The following is a 20,426-nucleotide window of genomic DNA, read 5'->3' as shown; positions in this document are numbered from 1 at the left end:
CTCCCCTCCCCTCTAATATATCATCACTTTGCATTTAGACAGGCAGCACCTCCTCCATCACCTGTCACACGATCTTTCTCTCCTGTGTGCTCCAGTGTGTCAGACATCATAAATACACAGCACTTACAGGTGCATTAAAGTGCCAGGCTATCCCCGCTGTGTTCTCCACAGAGCATGGCTGCGATTAATCATCATTTGTCACTGCGCTGGATCAGTACGGATGTTATACGTTATACGTGCACATGTACATTTTAGTCTGAATAATACCAGCGTAGCGTGTTCCTGACAGTGCTCACACATAGTTGAATGTCTGCTCATAGCTCATGTGCTAATAATGGGCTTCACGCACTTGCAGACTTGGTCCCGCACTGGTCCGTTTCAGCCTAGCGTGCACTCGGCTTCATGCCGACTAGCGCAGATTTTATTTCCTTTGCTTTCTAGATGTTTTCACCTGCTGAGTTTCGTATACCTGCATATGTGTTTTTTTGTTTTGTTTTTTGTCAAGATACTAAAATCATTTGGAACTCCCACACAGCTCCCACACGCTGCCTATCCATCAGTGCCACGCTAACTTCATTTCAGAAACCGAAGCAGAGTTTCTGAAATTAAACCAGCGCAAACCGCTCTGGTCACCACTTCCCAAAAATTGGCCTTTTTCTGCAGACAGATTCATCACATGTTTGACATTTCATAGCCTGAATTATATAAATAAGTGTCAAATAGATTATTAATGAGTTGTCATTAATTGAGTCCTTAATGTTAACCTCCAGCAGGCTTCAGATTTCTGCAGACTTTCTTCACATTTACTGAATCATCTTGCAGACGACTCTTTCATATCCCAGGATTTAGTGCGACCGTGAGTCTCTGTGACTCCAGACAGAAAAGCACAGCAGATCGTTCATTTGATTTGCAGATAAAACTGGGAGTCGTGTGCAGCTTTTAACAGCGTGCACCAGCAGCTACAGAGCGGGGTCATGCATCAGCTCTGTTTGGTGAGTGTCACGGCGTTCCCTCCGGTTGCCTGGCATGTGTCGTGCGGCCTTGACCGCAGCAGAGTTGCCGTGCCGCTGGCCAGCTTTTTTCTCTTCCCCTTGTTTTCCTCCAGACTGACACAGTGGACAGGCCGCCACTGTGCAATAACACGCTGTCACTCAAGTTTTCACACTTGGCAGATGTCCTTCCTCTAACAAGGACACTTGAGGACTCAGCAGTCATGAGAAACCCCAGTTCATTCGGTCTGCTCATCACTTCGCACGCATTGTTTTTCAGAGCCATCTCTGCAGCACTTGCGTGCTTCATTTGTTCAGTGTAGTTAGGGGGAATCTAAGATCCAGGCATTCTTTGGAGCAGTTTTGAGATGCAATTAGATCAGTTTCTTTACCCCAGTCTCTCTCTCTCTCTGTGGGAAACAAACACAGACACAGTCTGTGCTAAATGCGTCCAGAATAGTTTCCTTCTTTAGTCTTTGTCATCCTCGCTTTCAAAATCTCTTCCTCTCCATCCCTCTGTTGCACTCGCCCTTGGATATCTTCTTCTCTGTCTCACCACCCACCGTGTGCTGTTGGATTTTATAGCTACACATAGCAAAACTGGAGTTTAGAGCTGGACCTTTATAGGTTCTCACTGACATCTGGCAGTGATTATAGAGGCTGTTCTTACAGGAATAGCCAAGGTGAGTGAGTCAGAGACAGCATGCAGACACCGGCATGTCACGCTTCACCATCCTCTCCAAGACAAATTGTAGCATTACAAACAATATGAACATTAGTGTGTGATAATATTTTTTAAAGTGGATCCATCATGCTAAAGTTTGGCTGCATGGTTTTATTCTTGGACTAACCTTCGAATGACTTACAGCTCAAATTAAGACTTATTTATCTCTCGCGAGGCTTCAGTGGAGCCCATCAGTTCATGCGCTCCTTTTAAGCCAATTTTCTTCTGATTGGCTGCCACGTGCAAATAGAATATTTGAGCAGCAGGTGGGTGGGGCTTCTGCGATGGCCTGAGAAGACCATATAAGAATATTCAATTTCCTTAACATCATACAGAGCCAAGAGCAGAAAAAAAGTTTCTAACCAACCATTTAAAGAGCTTTGAGCTCTTAGTGATCCCGGGCACAAACTGTGGTCGTGTTTGATATGAACATCTGTGTTTAGAACAGACCTGTTGTGTATTTGTCATTACTCGAGAGTCTAATAAAAGACCATGATGCGTTTAGTATCGTGCCCAAGCATACTTCAACATGCAATCCAATTCAGTTTTATTGATACAGCGCCAAATCACAACAACAGTCGCCTCAAGGCGCTTTATATTGTAAGGTAGACCCTACAATAATACATACAGAGAAAAACCCAACAATCATATGACCCCCTATGAACAAGCACTCTGGTGACAGTGGGAAGGAAAAACTCCCTTTTAACAGGAAGAAACCTCCAGCAGAACCAGGTTCAGGGAGGGGCGGGGCCATCTGCTGCGATTGGTTGGGGTGAGAGAAGGAAGACCAGAGTAGGCGGGGACTTGCTCCAACCAGCCTTCTGATTCACAGATGATCCGCTCTTTCTGGCTGCGATCATTTACTGTGACTATAAAATGTGGGAAATTGCAAAAAATAAATAAATATGGAAAACTATCAACAGAAAACGTTATTAACTACTGAAGCATTTGAAAGCTAAAGTGGGTGTCTGCACAGGTGTGAGTGGAGTCATATCACAGGTTCTGTCCAAACTAACAATTCAACTAAAGTCGTTATTTCATTTCAACTCCATCATTTATGTAATGAGGTCTCTCTGTGGTAGCTATAAGAATTAATAGTGTCTTTATCTTTCTCAATATCTCGGTGCCACTTTGAAGTACTCCATCCAAGTGTTCTCAGAATGGTTTTTTCAATGACTTCTGTTCATTTTTAATACGCCTGGCCTTTGTGTAGAAGCTGTTTGATATGTTTACGGTGCTTGCATCATAAATTAATCTTAAATAAAAAGGACGAAGTTAGATTTCCACACCGCTCTGGTGCGATTCTTCCTTTGGGGGTTTTGACGCACTTGTGTCTTTTTGTCAGTTGCATGGTTGCAATATGTGGCTTGCAAACAACAACTCTTTTCATTACATCCTGGATACATTAAAGCAGCTACATGAGGGATTAGCACCAGAGCTAGGCTAAACGTTAGCAGCTGAGCTTGGGTATCTTTATGCTGCACACTTGCTTTCACTGCGAATCATTTTACACATCTCAGACGTGACAACAATCAGTGGTTATAATATGCAGACTGCATAAATAAACTATAAAAGTTCATCAAATGTAAAGTTATGGTAAGTCACCATATGACCTTTCCATTGTAGCAGTTAGCTTTCCTCTGTATTTGTTTAATGATGGTTTAGACCATCATGAGTAAATTGCTGTGATGCACTAACGAACGCCACCTGCAGTGCAGCTACGTAACGAACCATGACAGATACGTTCACGTCCACCTAGAACCACCTGAGGCAAAGACTCTGCAAGACCTCTGGCACCGCAGGAAAGAGTCCCATCTTTCTATTTGCAACGCATCAAACTTGTTCCTCTGTATGGCTGCATGACGCCAATAAGCTCGTATCCAGTGGGCTCACAACCATATAAAACAACATAACTTCCATGTCTGCTAAGTCCTTTGAACCTAGATTCTCTTTTTAATGAGTTAAAAGCGTCGTATAAAAGTCTTTACGACAACAGCCTTGAGTTCCTGATTGCTTTATGGTCTCAATCATTAGTTTCAGGTCAGGTTAAATAGAATATTTACATCAGTTACTAACAAATTAGTAGGTCGTTTCACACTCATACATACACCAAAGTGTGCTCAGCTCGAGGACTGTAATTGGACTTCACACTGGCTACAACCGTCAGTGTTCACAGCAAGAATCAACTGTTTACTTACCATCGAACATATTTAATCCAGCCGGGTGTGCTGCTGATACATAATCAATGTTGCTCACTTAACCTCTGAATAAAGCTTTGTCTGATCAGAGTAAATTATTCCATTGAAGACACACACACGCACACATGCATTTTACTATTACAGTCCTTGTGCTGTCACAATATGGTCCATACTGCATTATGAACGACAGCCATATGTCTTCTAGCTGTTAGTTGGAGTATCTCAGCTCTTTGAGTGTGTATGTTGCTTTCTTTGGTCCTTCTGCAGAAGATTCTTGTCCTGTGTTACTTCTAAAGGAGAAAAGTGCCTGGAGGTCAAAGTTTATAGAACAATGTCACAATGTGGGTTTCACTACTGTTACCATAAATCATATTACAGAGACATATAGTATAATACTATGGCATTAAATCATTAGACACAAATGATAACCATGTGACCATCACAGGCTTTATGTTGCTGTTGCCTGTGACAGAACTAATGAAGTAGACTGTATGACACTTATGAAACTGTATTTCTGGGTAGCAGTGTTACATGTTGTTCCTGCTATCGGACAGATCCATAGTGCTTTGTCATTTTTACCAGTTGGATGGACACAGTCCTCTGGTCTATATCAGCTTAGAAACTTTGCTGTAACCTGCTTAAACCTGCTGGTCTGATTGCAAACAGCAAATATGAAACTTGAACCAGCTCCATCTACACTAGAAACGATACTTAATTGTGCAAAACTGCAGAAGCGGTTATATAATTGTCTACTTGTCATTAGGAACCAGGTAGATGAGGGTCAGTGTCATGCAGGACGTAAACACTTCACTTGCTCGGCTTTGTTTTTCTGAGGCAGGTGTAAAAATAGGACTAACGAATGAGTAAAAACTTGGTTATATAAACATAACAACTGTATAATACAAAAAAGAAACTGTTCAGTCCTCTTCCAGTTGAACGTTAGGTCTCAGTCAGCATAGCTGCTAATCTGTTAGTTAGGAAACATAATGCTGCTTCACATATGTAATGATAAGTTAATGATCATTTGTCAGTTAATCTGAGAACAAGCGTCGGCTTATTGGCTCCACTAACAGGCTACACCTCCTCCTAATAGGAGCGGCTGCCTTTTCTCTCCCCATGTCATGTTAAGTTTGACACATTACAATATGTGCTGGAATATAAAACACATACCCTGCCTTACCCATGTCTTATGTCAATGAAATAATAAATTTACTCAGCAGGAAGTGAAACTACAGGTTTATTTTTGCCTCCGAAGTCTCTGGTAGAACACGCTGAACAGATTCAGAGAGTTCCTCATGTTTTATTGTGCCGTTTATAGTATGTATGGCATGCAAACCTTTGTTTAAATAACCAAATCAAGTTGATAATCAGTCAAATTCTGTTCATCCTGAAGTTGTTTCCATTTTTCTGTGTTGAGTGCACCTAAAAACAATAATCATGATTGTGGCGTACTGAAGCCAGCAGAGTCAAATCTTCAGAAATGGCTTTTCCATGCCACACTAATGCACTTCTGCAGCTGTCAGTCACGATTTCTGTTCATTCGCTCAGCTGGAGATGCTGATGGGTTATCAGCGCTCGTCCAATCACGTTCTGGCATGCAAATTAGTTGTTTCACTAGACAGAGCCCTGTCTAATCGTGTGTCAAATCAAGTTGAAATGTTCAGCAGTTTAGGAACCTTCACATGAAAGTTTAAAAACCCATCAGATGCTGTTTGGTCCTGTTAGGCTCACTTCCTACAGATGTATTTAGAATTACAGTATATGTTGTTTCCCTTGAAACAGGAAAATATTTCTGGTGTCCTTCAAAGCCCACATTTGACCTTTCATTTATGGGGCTGAATTCTGAGTTATTTAGTCGGGTCTTTAGGATTTTCTGTAAATTAAAAAGTGAAAGTTTTGTGTTCTACAGTATGCAAACAGCAGTTAAAAGCTTCTGGCCATAGGCTGTAGTGTAGGTGTGAAAACCAGCATAAAAGTACCAAATCAAATGTATGTTTGTAAAACATCTGACTGCCGTAGTGGGAATTGTTCATGTGTGCATCAAGACACATATGTTCCTTCCCTTTGTGATTAATCATCCAGTTTTTTTCCATAAAGTCATTCATGCCGTGGTGAGCTGATTCATCCAAGGCTCAGAGAGAACTGAAATCCATCTCTTTCTGTTTAGTCACATACAAATTAGCAGTTGACTCATTTCCCAGCATCCACGGCTCGCCGTCGGCCTCAGCAGACCTCTGAGTAGGCAGGATATGAATGCATGCCTACAACATACCAACTGGAGAGATTAGAAGACGAGTCAGGGCGCGTCTGTCGCTGTCCGTAGAGAATAGGAGGAGAGAAGGAAGGAAGTGTGAGATGCACCAACAGTGCAGTGCTAGAAACAAATCAGTGACGTTAGTGGTGTTTGTCTTTATCTCCTTGTTGGCCCACAACACTTCAACACATCTTTGATATGACTCGACTTTCACATTACTGGTATTTCCTTTGTTGCTGCTTCACATTAAAGGCCAGCCACTCTTGAACTACCCAGAAGCTTCTAATGAGAACAATAGAGACTGCTAATAATATAAACGGGTCACATTTGCTACACAGTCTCCACTGATTCACTGAGCTTGTCCAATATTTCTTACAAATACTTGTTACATTGTAAAGTTAGTGGGTACATGATGCATCTTAGATTAGAGTCTGTGAAGATTCTCAGTCATCCAGGTCATCGTAGTCAAAGGAGCTTGCAAAGAAAAGCGTCTGGACTTCTTTAAGTTGCTTGAAGACGTTTCACCTCTCATCCGAGAAGCTTCTTCAGTTCTAAGGTCAAATGGTGGAGAGTCCCAGATTTAAACCCAGTGGGAGTAACCCCCCACAGAGGGACAAAAGGACCCCCTGATGATCCTCTAATCACCTGAGCCAAGGTGTGAAACTGGGTGTGGGTCCCAATCAGCCAGAGTTTCGGGTGTGTTCATTGTGAAACCTGGCCCCACCTTATCATGCGAATTCCTGAGGTCAGATGGCCCAGGATGTGAGTGGGCGTTAAGGCGTCTGGGAAGGGAACTCAAAACTGGATTATAGATGGCAGAGAGTTGGTGTCGTAAACCCCCGCCTCTGTGGGGCCAGGTTTCACAATGAACAAACCCGAAACTCTGGCTGATTGGGACCCACGCCCAGTTTCCCACCTTGGCTCAGGCGATTAGAGGATCATCAGGGGGTCCTTTTGTCCCTCTGTGGGGGGTTACTCCCACTAGGTTTATATCTGGGACTCTCCACCATTTGACCTTAGAACTGAAGAAGCTTCTCGGATGAGAGGTGAAACGTCTTCAAGCAACTTAAAGAAGTCCAGACGCTTTTCTTTGCAAGCTCCTTTGACTCTTAGATTAGAGATTAGAATACGCTGTTGACATGAAATTCACTGAAACGGTTTGAATCTTATCTGTCTGATAGAGTTTGTTCTTGTACGTGTGGAGCCTTCCTTACATATGGAAGCGAGTCCTGGAGTTCCACAGGGTTCTGTGCTGGGACCAGTACGTTTTACATTACACATGCTTCCTTTAAGCAATATGATTAGAAAACCCTACATATATTTTCATTGCTATGCAGATGATGCCCAGATAGAAATCAATTATTTAAACTACAGGCGTCTTAAAGACATAAAGACCTGGACGTCTTGTCATTTTCTGACGTTATTATATTCGCCCTAAAAAAAGAAACATTGTATCTAACTACATACTTACTCTGGTTAGTGTTGCGGTGGCCTCCAGCAACACTGCGTGTCCTTCAGTGCAGACATTTAGCTACATTACTTCTAGGCTGGACTATTTTAATTAATCTTCTCTTTGCCTTACAGTGTTAAGTGTCTTTAGGTGGCTGTTGTTGTGATTTTACGTGATATAATTGAATAACTGCATCGCTGTGTAAACTTCAGTTATGTGTAAAGTCCTTATTGCTGTGGTCACTTTTAGATGGTATGAAAAACAAGAAAATGAAGCTCTGTGAGGTCCGTCTAACTTTATGAAATGGTGTTTTGATCTAAGCTGATCCAGTTTAAGGACTCCAAGCAGTGGTTGCTTGATTTTCTACATCCATGGAAAACAAGATGAGCGCAAGATCAACTCACCACAAATATCAAAGACAGGAACAGGAAGTGTAAGCATGCAGAGTGTTCTTAACTAATCAAATCAGCTATACAGGTCAGGCTTTCTAAACAATGCAATAAGTGGAGTGTTTCCAGCTCCTTCTGTCTCTCTGGGCGATAATCTTTATCCCCACTGACAGCTGTCCCCTCTTCACCTTGTTAGGAACAAGCAATGACATGGATGGAGTGAGCGAGATGATTTTGTCTTTAGAGAGCCAAATAACCCGAATCAGGTGAGGAGGTGGGCTGGAAGTGTAATGAAAAGGATATTTGGTAATTTCGCATTAAGGTCAAGCCAGTGGATTCTAACCTACTTAACGGCACGAGAAACTTCTACGAGATGGGGTTGCGTAAATGGTTAATCACAGATAAACAGGCTGTCTTTACTCGCATATATATATATAGTGTAAAAATCTGGCCATCCCTTGGATTAGCCTTTGCAAATCCTATTTGGCCTCGGTGTGGAAAAAAGATGTAAAGAGCACAGAGGGAATGTGTTACAGAATCCAGTTTAAAGGTGACACTGAGACGGACGCAGTGACGTCAGACTCGCTGAGAGGAATCGAAGCCAGGCTGAAGCAAAGGAATGAAAGAGGTTTAGAGAGAGAGTGCAACCCTTATTGAACAGAGCCACGCATGAGCCAGCATCCTGACTCACTGGCCCAGTTTATCTCCTTATGCAACAGGCCACAGTCCATTCACCTTCTCTCATCACTCGCTTCCAGGAAGTGCAGGGGGAGGGAGAGTGAAGAGGGTAATAAGGGGGTCCTGCTACACTTAAGCTGGGAAAGAGTGGGGAGAAAACCGATAAGGAAGTGGAAGCATAATGGAAAGAGATCGTAAGCCACACTGCAGGGCCTTGCCAGCATCCCTGCATGGTTGCTATGGGAACCAGCCATTTGTCATCAAGTCCCTCTCACACTTCCTCCATATACACTTGTACACTATACGCTTTTCTCCTTCTGTTTTAAAGGCCGGCCTCTCTCTGTGGCAGGGAGAGAAACCACAGAAGGGGACAGAGAGATGAAGCCTCCGGCTAGAGAACGAGTTCAGCCAGAGTCTGTCTGTCAGAGCGAGAGAGGAAGAGGGGGGGGGGAGCTGTTGAGTGGTCGTAGGTCCCAGCTGAGTGTAACTCAAGGCCCTGTCATTTATCCGACAGAGGACGAGCGGATTATCTCAGTGTCCTTGACCCACTATACCCCCGCTCTGTAGGCTGGCACAGAAAACCGAAGGGTAGATGGATGGAGTGGGCGGAGAGGACCCAAAGAGATGGTGGGCTGGGTGGCACGCAGCGAGACAAGAAGGGAGCCGTTGGCAGACTGTTACATAATCTCACAATCTGCATTTGAACAAATGTTGTGGGGTTTGGGATACTCGAAGGCCAGAAGACCAGAGTATAGAGAGCGCACCTTTCCCAGAATGAATCTTTGGTATTCCCCAAAAACACCAGTGACTCAGTCATAAATCTGCTAACAGCCACTCGATGCTGTTGGGTCATATCACTTTGTTGAGAGTGGCATTGTCAAAAAATAGCCAGCACAGGGGGGCTGCCTTGCTGGGTCCATGTTACAACAAGTACTGAAACCTAATACAAACCAGGAAGGCCAAAGTAATAGATCCCTGCCTGCACGTCTACAAAGAAGCCAATGTTTTGTGGTTGTCATTGTAATCTTGTAGGGATTATACACAGTCACCAAAAAATATAACAACTTGGTTTATTATTGGACTTAATACTCAGGATGTAAGGAGCACCAATACACAAAAGGGTATAAAAAAGTAACAACCATCGATTTGCTGTACTGTGAGTTAGAGCCTGAGTCATACAGGAGCTCGCTCTCTCTCTCTCTGTCTATATATATATGTCAGGTGTAGGAGACCAGCTACTATGGAGGCAGAGCTTGACTCTGCACTGCATTAGCTGTGATGTGTACGCTGCTGTATGTGTTGATATTATATTGTATACATAAATATATATATAGGTGAATATCTGTATATCTGAGAAATACCTTCTAGCTATGCTTTGCATTCTGGGATGCAGCAGAGTACACAAGCTGTAGTAACTAGCTGTAAAATGACCCGAGGACTCATTTGGATGAGCGGCGATGTTTGGTCAGATGACCACATTTGTCTTTCGTTTATTTACTTTTGTTGCTCTCGCTGCAGACACATCTGGCCAATAAGCAGACTGAATGTTTGGTTTGTAGCAGCACATTTGGGTTGCTACGAGTGCAGATTTCTTTGTGTGAACAGAAACCAAACCAGACGAAAAAGCTAAAAGTCGTGCAAACTCGTGCATGATTTGGATCAGAGTAAACAAACTATTAGAAGTCAAAAGTTTAAAAGCGTTCAGCTCTTTTTTTAGACTTCCTCTGTAAATAGTTTTGGCTGCTATCAGTTTTTTCTCTTCTCAGCCTGAACAAGAATAGCAGAAAGAATGAAAAGTACTCAAATCCATAGACTCCAAACACAAGATGGACTCTACTCATCAAACTGTGGGACACTTTTCACTCATTGGCTAGCTACATGTTACTGTAATTTTAAAAAAGGACCACGATGTCTTATTTAATACAGTTTTAAAGGACAGATTCAACCATAAACTGAGGCCATAAATCAGGGAAGCACTTCTACGATAGTTTACTCTTCACACCCAGACGTCTGTCTTCCATAAACAGTCTATGCTCGTGTTAGACAGTTTTGGTACAGTCCACAGAAACACATGGTAGTGTTTGTCACTACACGACTGGGACAGACCTTTGGTTGTGTAACCCAGTGCAGAGTCGCTGCAGTGGAAACACAGTGACAGAAATACTGCAGATGACTCAAAACACATGTAATGCATGTGATGTGTGTGTATATATTTATGTAGTGTAGTGACAGACAAGTCTGGGCGAAACAGCCAGAGGTGAATATAACAGATAGGATCCATATTTTTTAACTTTACTTGGAGATGGATCCGGAATGAGGGCGACTAACCAGTGAGATATGAGCTGGTGCTTTTGCTGCAGCCTGTAGCAGACTCGAGTGTTTCTTTTTTGTTATTCTCTTTTTATTAAACAACCTATATAAACACAAATAATCCAAAATAAACATATAATCAAGAACAGACGTAAATAAAAAATAAAAATAAAAATAAGAAAAACAGACGGGTGTACCCTCTAGTGTGTATGTACTCGCACACACATATTCACTCACACACCCATATTCTTAAGCATACATACACATACCTACTTACATATGTGTTCACTTGTAGTCTCATACATACTAACATATACATATAAACACATAACGATTCAGAAATGTGGCATATATAGTTACAGAGATTCAAACAAGATCGGGTCTCCTTAACCGGATGTAGTGTTTCCATTTACCCCAAATTTCACTAAATATATCAAACTGGAGTCTTTTAATGAAGGTAATTCTTTCCATTTTAAACGTCCCATGTACAGTCTCATGCCAATCACCCAGTGATGGAATTTTCGCACTAAGCCATTTCTTGGTAATAATTTTACGGGCAGCCAAACTCAGGATACCATACAACTGCTTAGACATTTTATCTACATTTACTGAGTATAAATATCCAAACAAAAGTTCGTCCCAATTAAAGGGAAGCTGCATACCAAAAATAATCTGCAACTCAGAGTGGATCAATACCCAAAAAATGTTGATCCTTGGGCAAGACCAGAACAGATGAAAATGTTTTACTCCTTGGGCCCCACAATTTCTCCAGCAATTAGAGTGATTAAAGTAATGTTTACTTTGTGCAGGGGTAATAAAAAACCTACAGATACTCTTCCAACCGTAACATCTCCATGTATTAGAACTAGAAATTCTCCACTGAAAAGCGCACTGCTCATACCAAATGTTGTCTGATATTGCTATATTTGTTTCATTTTCCCATTTTTTTTTGATGTAGGTAGTATTCCACTTCTTAACCTCTTGTATACCCTTGTACAATCTTGAAATCACCTTAAGGCCTGTGTCAGCCTGATAAGCCTTGACAAATATACTCAGAACAGGTAAAGAAAAAAGATCTGTTCTCTTAGGTATAAAATTATATAGATGATGCCTAATTTGTAAGAACCTAAAAAAGTCCATTTTACTTAACTGGTATTGATCTTTTATTGATTGGAAGTCCCTAAGAATTCCCTTATCGTAAAACATACAATATGCCGTTAAACCTTGTCCAGACCATTTTTTATATCTTACGTCTAATTCATTAGGTAAAAAATCACTGTCAAAAGCGCACCATCTTAAAATCCTAACCTCTTCAATCCAATCATTCTTATTAAGAAATTGTAACCAGAGTTTTAAAGGCAGGTTAATCCATTGGTTTCCTTGATGAATTTGTTTTTTAATAAGTGTCACATCCCCTAGAATTGCCTGAATTGGAGAATCTTTTAAGGTCACTGTTTCTAGTTCTTTCCATCTCGCTTGATAATCTACATTACACCAACACACTAATGTCCTCAATTGAGCAGAAATATAATAGTCTTTCAAACATGGGAACCCCAACCCTCCTTTGTCTTTAGCCAACTGAATATTTTGGTACTTAATCCGTGGTTTTTTCCCCTGCCATATAAACCTAGAGATTATTTTGTCCCATTCCCGAAATTGTTTGTCAGTTATTTCTACAGGGAGTGTTTGGAATAGGTAGAGCATCCTGGGCAAGATATTCATTTTAACTGTATCTATACGTGATTCAAAATTTAAAAATGGTAATAAATTCCATCTTTTAATATCCTCATTTATTTTATAACTTAAAGGATTAAAGTTTGCATTGTATATCTTAGACAGATCTTTAGTAATATTTACTCCAAGATACTTCATCTGCTCCGTTTCCCATTTCAAATTGGCTTTAGCCTTAATTTCATAATTGGGCTCATAGTTAAAAGTTAATATCTGAGTCTTCGGACTCGAGTGTTTCAGCCACTGTGAACGTGGGAAAGCTTATTTTTTTGAGTGAATCGAGGGGGGTGTGTGTTAAAAGAGTGTGGGAGGGGGGCTGTGTGCTGACAGCTGGCTTCTATAAATAAATGTCGCAGGCAGGAGGGAGACGAGGGTAGTGAGAGAGAGCTGGGGGTGAGGGGAGGAGACGGATGGGAGGGCTGATGGAGATGTACTGGAGACTTAAAAGAACGTGGACAGTGTCATGACTTACTCAGCACGCACCGTGTCTCAACCAGTCAGCAGCCCCGGCTGGGGATCGTGTGCCCCGCCCCCCGCGTGCTGCCTGTTCTTCTGAACATGTAACACATAATCTCACATCTGTGTTGCTCCATCAGCTTCTCGTCCTGTTTTGACTCGTGCGTGTGACGCAGACAGACGTCAGACCCAGAAAACAGCAGAGACACAAAAAAGCAGGAGAAGAAGGATAAAAAACCTAAAAACGGGAGTAAAAGTTAGAAACAGCAGCGTCATGCAGGAAAAGCAGAAACCAGAACGCTTTCTAATCCGCAGCCACGCTCGCTCCATTAATTTGTCATGTATGTAAAAGGATCACGGAGCCGTAGACCAGCAGCTCGGTAACAACTGATTGAGATGCAGCGTATCACTGACACAGCCAGCTTTCACTCTGCTGCCTCCTGTTACCGTTTCATTGCTTTCCAGCGCGTGTGCGTGTCGTTTGTGTACGAGGCGGTGAGCTGACTCTGGTTTCCTGTCTTGGCGCAGCTGTGCAACACTAAGCACTTGCCTGTCTGATTAATTTACCTGGTGCACTACTTCACCTACGTGCTGTGCCTTTGTCCACGTCTCTATTAGTTCGACGGTCACAAGTGATTCCTCCCTTTCATTCAAAATTAATCAATTATGCTCATTTTTAAGAGTTTCTGCTGCCGCGACAAGAAAAGGCCTCACAAAGTGGTGGAAGTGAGTTTGGGGGAGGGCAACCAAGAAGATAACACAGGCTCAACATGAGTGGGTGGGTCGGTTAGGTACCGCCTACACGGGTTTGTCTGATGAGGAGCCTCTTCACCAACTTCCTCTATTTCTGCTTGAAAGCAAAGCATTAGCAGACTTTTCTGGGGACTGGCGGTCATGTGCTGCTACTGTAGTCTGCAGAGGCGTGCTGAAGCTCGCGAGCTTCACAGACTGCAGGACGTCGTTGTTCTCCAAACCGTGCAGCTGACCTCTCTTATTTAACGAAGGGCATTTCGACCCCTGCACATTTTTTAGTGTCTGTTCAGTTGTTTGTACTTTGGTTTCATTCTGCACTCAGTTGCCAGATTATTAGGAACAATTAAACAAGCATATGATAGCCTGGCTGTAAACTGCAGTGGAATGAATCCTCAACATGCTGGTTTTACTTTTCAGTCTAGTTTTGAAGTGCAGAAGTTAAACAGATGTTTTATTACACTGTATACAAATGTGAGTAAATTTAGCACTGGCTGTGTTCGTTTCATGCCGTCCATTCAAGCATAAAAAAGGAACCAAACTATTTACAGACAACTTAACAACTAACTAATTGTGTGCTTGTATTTTTTTTTCAAAAAAATGGCATGATGTGCAGTGTGTCCTTAAAGTTGTGGTAACTGTTTGTGGACGTCGTGTCCTTTAGAAATGGGGAGCAAAGACCTGATGCAGTCGGTCACGGTCAGTGGATAGTTGCTGTCAAGAAGCCATTCTTAAGATAAGGAAACAGGCAGAAAAGGCTGAGGTTTGCCAGATTACAGCAGAACTGGAGTGAAAATGAGTGGAAATAATAATAATGGAGTGATGAAACCAAATTTGAGATTCTTCGGCTCAAATCATCATCAGTATGTACGGACGAGGTGAGGAGAGATGCACACATCTGTAAAACATTTCAGTAAGAGGTGCTGGGGATCCAAATTATGGACGTAGAAAAGTGCCATCAGATTTTGGTCCACCTGACTGGCAGCAGCTTCAGTGTCAACATTGCAGTCATGCCAAACACGCTGCCAGTGCAGCGAAAGCAACCAGTGGAAGAGGATCAGTCATGGATTGGCCTCATCCGGTCAGAGAAGATGCCTAACAGACTTCAGACGCTGTTAGGAACAAAGCTGGTCACACCAAATATTGGCTTTCAAGCAAATTGCATTTTTGCCTTGCATACTGCATTTCCATATACTATTGCACATTTCAATAAATCGCTGTACCTACTACTTATTCACAGCTCGAGACTTTTGCACAGCACTGCACCTGCAAAACTCTCAAAGCTTCATGAAGCTTCATGCATGAACTGTTTAGCTTACTGGCAATAAACTTGCAACTCTGTGCAAAATATTTGAAATTAATTATTAATGATCTTTCTCAGTACTTGCAGTGCAGCGCAAGACAAGATCGATTCTCTAAAATGAATTATGGGCAACTAAACGACTTCCTCAGCTCTGCAGCCTCAACGTGTATCAGCCGACCGTGAGCAGAGCGAGCAGCCATGTTTGCCTTCCCAGACTCTCACTGCATGTAGAATAGATTTTTTAAAAAGCGTCAGTTTCCAAGGATCTACCCAAAAGTCTAGAAACAGCTCATTTAATTCTCAGCTCGACTTCCTCTGGTGTTTTTTTCTCACCGTCTCTCTCTCTGCTCTCTCTGCAGCCTCTCGGACAGTGGTGTAGGCTGCTGCCCAAAGATGCTGCCAAGATGCCAGAGAGCGCGTGGAAGCTGGTCTTCTACACCATGTCCTGGTCCTACAGCACCTACCTGCTCTTCTTCACCTCCTACTCCTATTTCCATGACCCGCCCTCTGTCTTCTACGGTACGATACACAACACTGATCACATGTCTTCTGTAGCCTGTGCTAACTGAATCCTAAGCTCTTCATCATACAGGATGCTACAAAACCCGAACAGGCGATTTTTAAGTCACAATTCTCTCAGCACTTTAACTTACACAGATACCGAACCTCTCAGCTCAGAAGCTGAAGCCATTTTAATCTAATGAAACAGCAGGAGCGCTGCCTAATCCTGTGGAGACACTGTGGGGGTAAAATGCCACCTTGAGTCCTCAAATAGGCAGATATTTATAGCAGCGCATGCAGGATGTGGTTCTGGTTTATGCATATTTGCAGCTTTTAACTGGTCACCTTTTATGGTTCTTTAGTATTTAGTATTTAGTATTTATTTATTTATTGTCATTGTCAAGAACAATGAAATTGCGTTTGGGGCTTCCATACAACCCAGAAAAAAGAAGAAAATAATAAATACCCCTTAAAACCCAAGTGTACATATTTAACCCAGTGTGACTCCAATGCAATAAGACAATCCTTAGCAATAATGTTCGTAGAAATTCAGACAAAGACCTGAGAAACATGACAAAATACAACAATGCACCCATTCAATATTATTGTACTGTGAGATATGATATCAGATATGATAGTTATCTATTTAAGAAAGAGGGGGGGGGCAGGAGGGGGAAGAGAATAAAGATATGATGCACCAATGCAGACCAGTTCATTGCTATTAAGAAGTTGGATATGGTTATTGTCCGTGAGAGGGGGGCAGAGGGGGGCAGAGAGTTCAGCAGCCTCAGAGCCTGTGGATACAGGCTGTTGGCCAGTCTGGATGTTCTGGCCTGTATAGACCTGTACCTTCTCCCTGAGGGCAGCAGATGGAAAAGGTGGCGCGCAGGGTGATGTTGGTCCCGCAGGATACTGTGCACCCTCCTCAGACAGCGAGTGGGGAAGATATTACTGATCTCTGGCAGACTTGTTCCAATAATTCTGCCAGCTTCTTTCACCACCCGCTGGAGTGCTTGCTGATCGGCCTTGGTGCAGCTGGGGAACCACACTAGAAATCCATACGTCAGAACGCTGCTGATGGCACAGTTGTAGAAGTTCAACATCAGAGATCTGGGAATGTGTGCGCTCCGCAGTCTCCTCAGGTAGTAGAGGCGCTGTTGGGCCTTCCGTGCAACTGAGGTGATATGGTTGCCCCAGGACAGGTCCTCGGTCACAGTTACCCCCAAGAATTTAAAACTGCTCACCCTCTCCACCGCCTCACTGCCAATGAAGAGAGGCAGATGGTTGTTATGACCCCTCTTCCGGAAATCTACAATGATCTCCTTGGTCTTTTTGGTGTTTAAGACCAAGTTATTGTCGTGGCACCATGACTCTAGTTGTTGCACCTCTGTCCTATAGTTTGTCTCATCATTGTTGGATATAAGTCCGAGCACTGTAGTGTCATCTGCAAACTTAACAATGAGATTGGACGCGCAGGAGGATTTATTGTAGTTTTTTTATACAATGCAAAAAGCATATTTATTTACTTGTTTATACAGACCAGTATTTGTTAAAATAAAGCTATCTATTAATAATTTATTCATGTTTTCCGAGTTCTGCCCCACCGTTTACAATAAATCAGCGGCAAATTGTACTTCATGGAGAGCAGCGCCGCGGCTGAGACCCTGTGTAGTGCTCATCATTGCATTGCTGATAGAGGATAGATGCACACTGGGGATTTCACATATAATTCAGTGGTGCCTTTCATAGTCTCTCAGCCTCTTCTATCAGACACAGAGTTGTCAAGGCTCCTGCGCCGAGCTCACAAAGGCTAGCTGACGGCGCCAGGTTCGTGTTTAATCGCTGCTTCGCTTTTAATAGCTGTCAGCCTGAGATGTGTGCAGAAGCTTTATTCCTCTACAAGGCTGGACTGTTACTAATGGAGGGAGGAAGGGAAAGAGAGATACAGCTACTGTGAGAATTTAGGAAATTAGTCGAAATCAAAGTGCAGTGACGGGACTGAGGAGGAGGAGTGTATCGCTGCCCCAAAGAGATGAGAAAAGCTTTGGTCCCCAGTAGAGGGGAAAAAAGGCTCCAGTTCCCATGCCTCCCCCTTGGCAGCTCCTCTGTTGTGATGCAGCTAGCGGCCCTCCTCTCAATGTTTAATGACGGACGGTCCAATCAATGAACATTACACAAGGCCCCAACGTAACCCCATATCACTGGAGACGAGCCTTACTCAAACACAGGAGGAGAAAGTTTCCGTCCAACATCCGATAGGTTTCAGTGATATAAGCCAGGCTACATGCATTTAGCTCGTTTCTCACAGCACTTTAAAAACCCTCTGTAAAGCTCTCGGGGATAAACGCGATCGCTCCAGCTTCCTCCCATCCTGACTACCACAGCTGACCCTTCACTTCTGGTATCCCCTGGAAGTTATTGTCCATTTGCAGCGGGTTTCTTGCATATGTGTCACACTTAAATGTTGTTGAGCATCAAATATTAGCCAAAGATAAACATTTTTAAATGATGATTTCATTTATTAAGGGAAAAAAATCTTACCTGACCCTGAATAAAGTAATTGGCCACTTTTGTTAAGTCATGAATTAACTGTGAATGAACCATTAGCCACTGCCAGACCTGATAAATCAAGAACTCACTTAAATAAAACCTGCTGACTGAGTCAATTTAGCTAAAAGAGCTCAAAAAGCAACACGTCAACATGAGTCATTGACATCTATCAGTCTGAAAAGAGTTACAAAGCCATTACTAAGGCTTTGGACTCCAGAGACCCCCAGTCAGAGCCGTTATTAGTCACAGTTACAGCTACAGTCACAGTTACAGTCACAGTCACAGCGACAGTCACAGTTACAGCTACAGTCACAGTTAAGGTTACAGTCACAGTCACAGTTACAGTCACAGTCACAGCGACAGTCACAGTTACAGTTACAGCTACAGTCACAGTTACAGTCACAGTCACAGCGACAGTCACAGTTACAGCTACAGTCACAGTTAAGGTTACAGTCACAGTTACAGTCACAGTCACAGTTACAGTCACAGTTACAGTTACAGCTACAGTCACAGTTACAGTCACAGTTACAGTCACAGCTACAGTCACAGTTACAGCTACAGTCACAGTTACAGTCACAGCTACAGTCACAGTCACAGCTACAGTCACAGTTACAGTTACAGTCACAGTTACAGTCACAGTCACAGCTACAGTCACAGTTACAGTCACAGCTACAGCTACAGTCACAGTCACAGTTACAGTCACAGTTACAGTCACAGCTACAGCTACAGTCACAGTCACAGTTACAGTCACAGCTACAGCTACAGTCACAGTCACAGTTACAGTCACAGTTACAGTCACAGTTACAGTCACAGCTACAGCTACAGTCACAGTCACAGTTACAGTCACAGTTACAGTCACAGTCACAGTTACAGTCACAGTTACAGTCACAGTTACAGTCACAGTCACAGTTACAGTCACAGTCACAGCTACAGCTACAGTCACAGTTACAGTCACAGCTACAGTCACAGTTACAGTCACAGTCACAGTTACAGTCACAGTCACAGCGACAGTCACAGTTACAGTTACAGCTACAGTCACAGTTACAGTCACAGTCACAGCGACAGTCACAGTTACAGTTACAGCTACAGTCACAGTTAAGGTTACAGTCACAGTCACAGTTACAGTCACAGTTACAGTCACAGTTACAGTTACAGCTACAGTCACAGTTACAGTCACAGTTACAGTCAGTTACAGTCACAGTTACAGTCACAGTTACAGCTACAGTCACAGTTACAGCTACAGTCACAGTTACAGTCACAGCTACAGTCACAGTCACAGTTACAGTCACAGTTACAGCTACAGTCACAGTTACAGTTACAGCTACAGTCACAGTTACAGTCACAGTTACAGTCACAGTTACAGCTACAGTCACAGTTACAGTCACAGCTACAGTCACAGTTACAGTCACAGTCACAGTTACAGTCACAGTTACAGCTACAGTCACAGTTACAGTCACAGTCACAGTTACAGTCACAGTTACAGCTACAGTCACAGTTACAGTCACAGTTACAGTCACAGCTACAGTCACAGTTACAGTCACAGTCACAGTTACAGTCACAGTTACAGTCACAGTTACAGTTACAGCTACAGTCACAGTTACAGTCACAGCTACAGTCACAGTTACAGTCACAGTCACAGTTACAGTCACAGTTACAGCTACAGTCACAGTTACAGTCACAGTTACAGTCACAGCTACAGTCACAGTTACAGTCACAGTCACAGTTACAGTCACAGTTACAGCTACAGTCACAGTTACAGTCACAGTTACAGTTACAGCTACAGTCACAGTTACAGTCACAGCTACAGTCACAGTTACAGTCACAGTCACAGTTACAGTCACAGTTACAGCTACAGTCACAGTTACAGTCACAGTTACAGCTACAGTCACAGTTACAGTTACAGCTACAGTCACAGTTACAGTCACAGTTACAGTCACAGTTACAGCTACAGTCACAGTTACAGTCACAGCTACAGTCACAGTTACAGTCACAGTCACAGCGACAGTCACAGTTACAGTTACAGCTACAGTCACAGTTAAGGTTACAGTCACAGTTACAGTCACAGTCACAGTTACAGTCACAGTTACAGTCACAGCTACAGTCACAGTTACAGCTACAGTCACAGTTACAGTCACAGTTACAG

The 20,426-nt window shown here is 42.8% G+C and overlaps 1 protein-coding gene across 1 annotated transcript in view; it reads left to right on the top strand.

Moving 5' to 3' along the window:
• Nucleotides 1-20,426, top strand: part of cers1 (ceramide synthase 1) — a 35,109-nt gene that overhangs the window by 5,680 nt on the left and 9,003 nt on the right. The window contains exon 2 of the mRNA XM_085450038.1: nucleotides 15,592-15,751. Within this exon, the coding sequence (XP_085306164.1) occupies nucleotides 15,592-15,751 (160 nt within the window). The remainder of the gene's footprint in view (nucleotides 1-15,591; nucleotides 15,752-20,426) is intronic.

Source organism: Copadichromis virginalis, linkage group LG23 (assembly GCF_057382275.1).
Source record: "Copadichromis virginalis isolate Kocher_CV1m ecotype Utaka linkage group LG23, C_Virginalis_male_GT1.1, whole genome shotgun sequence".
NCBI classification, from domain to species: domain Eukaryota; kingdom Metazoa; phylum Chordata; class Actinopteri; order Cichliformes; family Cichlidae; genus Copadichromis; species Copadichromis virginalis.
Note: the sequence above shows the minus strand (reverse complement) of the source record. Positions and strands in the feature narration are given on the sequence as shown.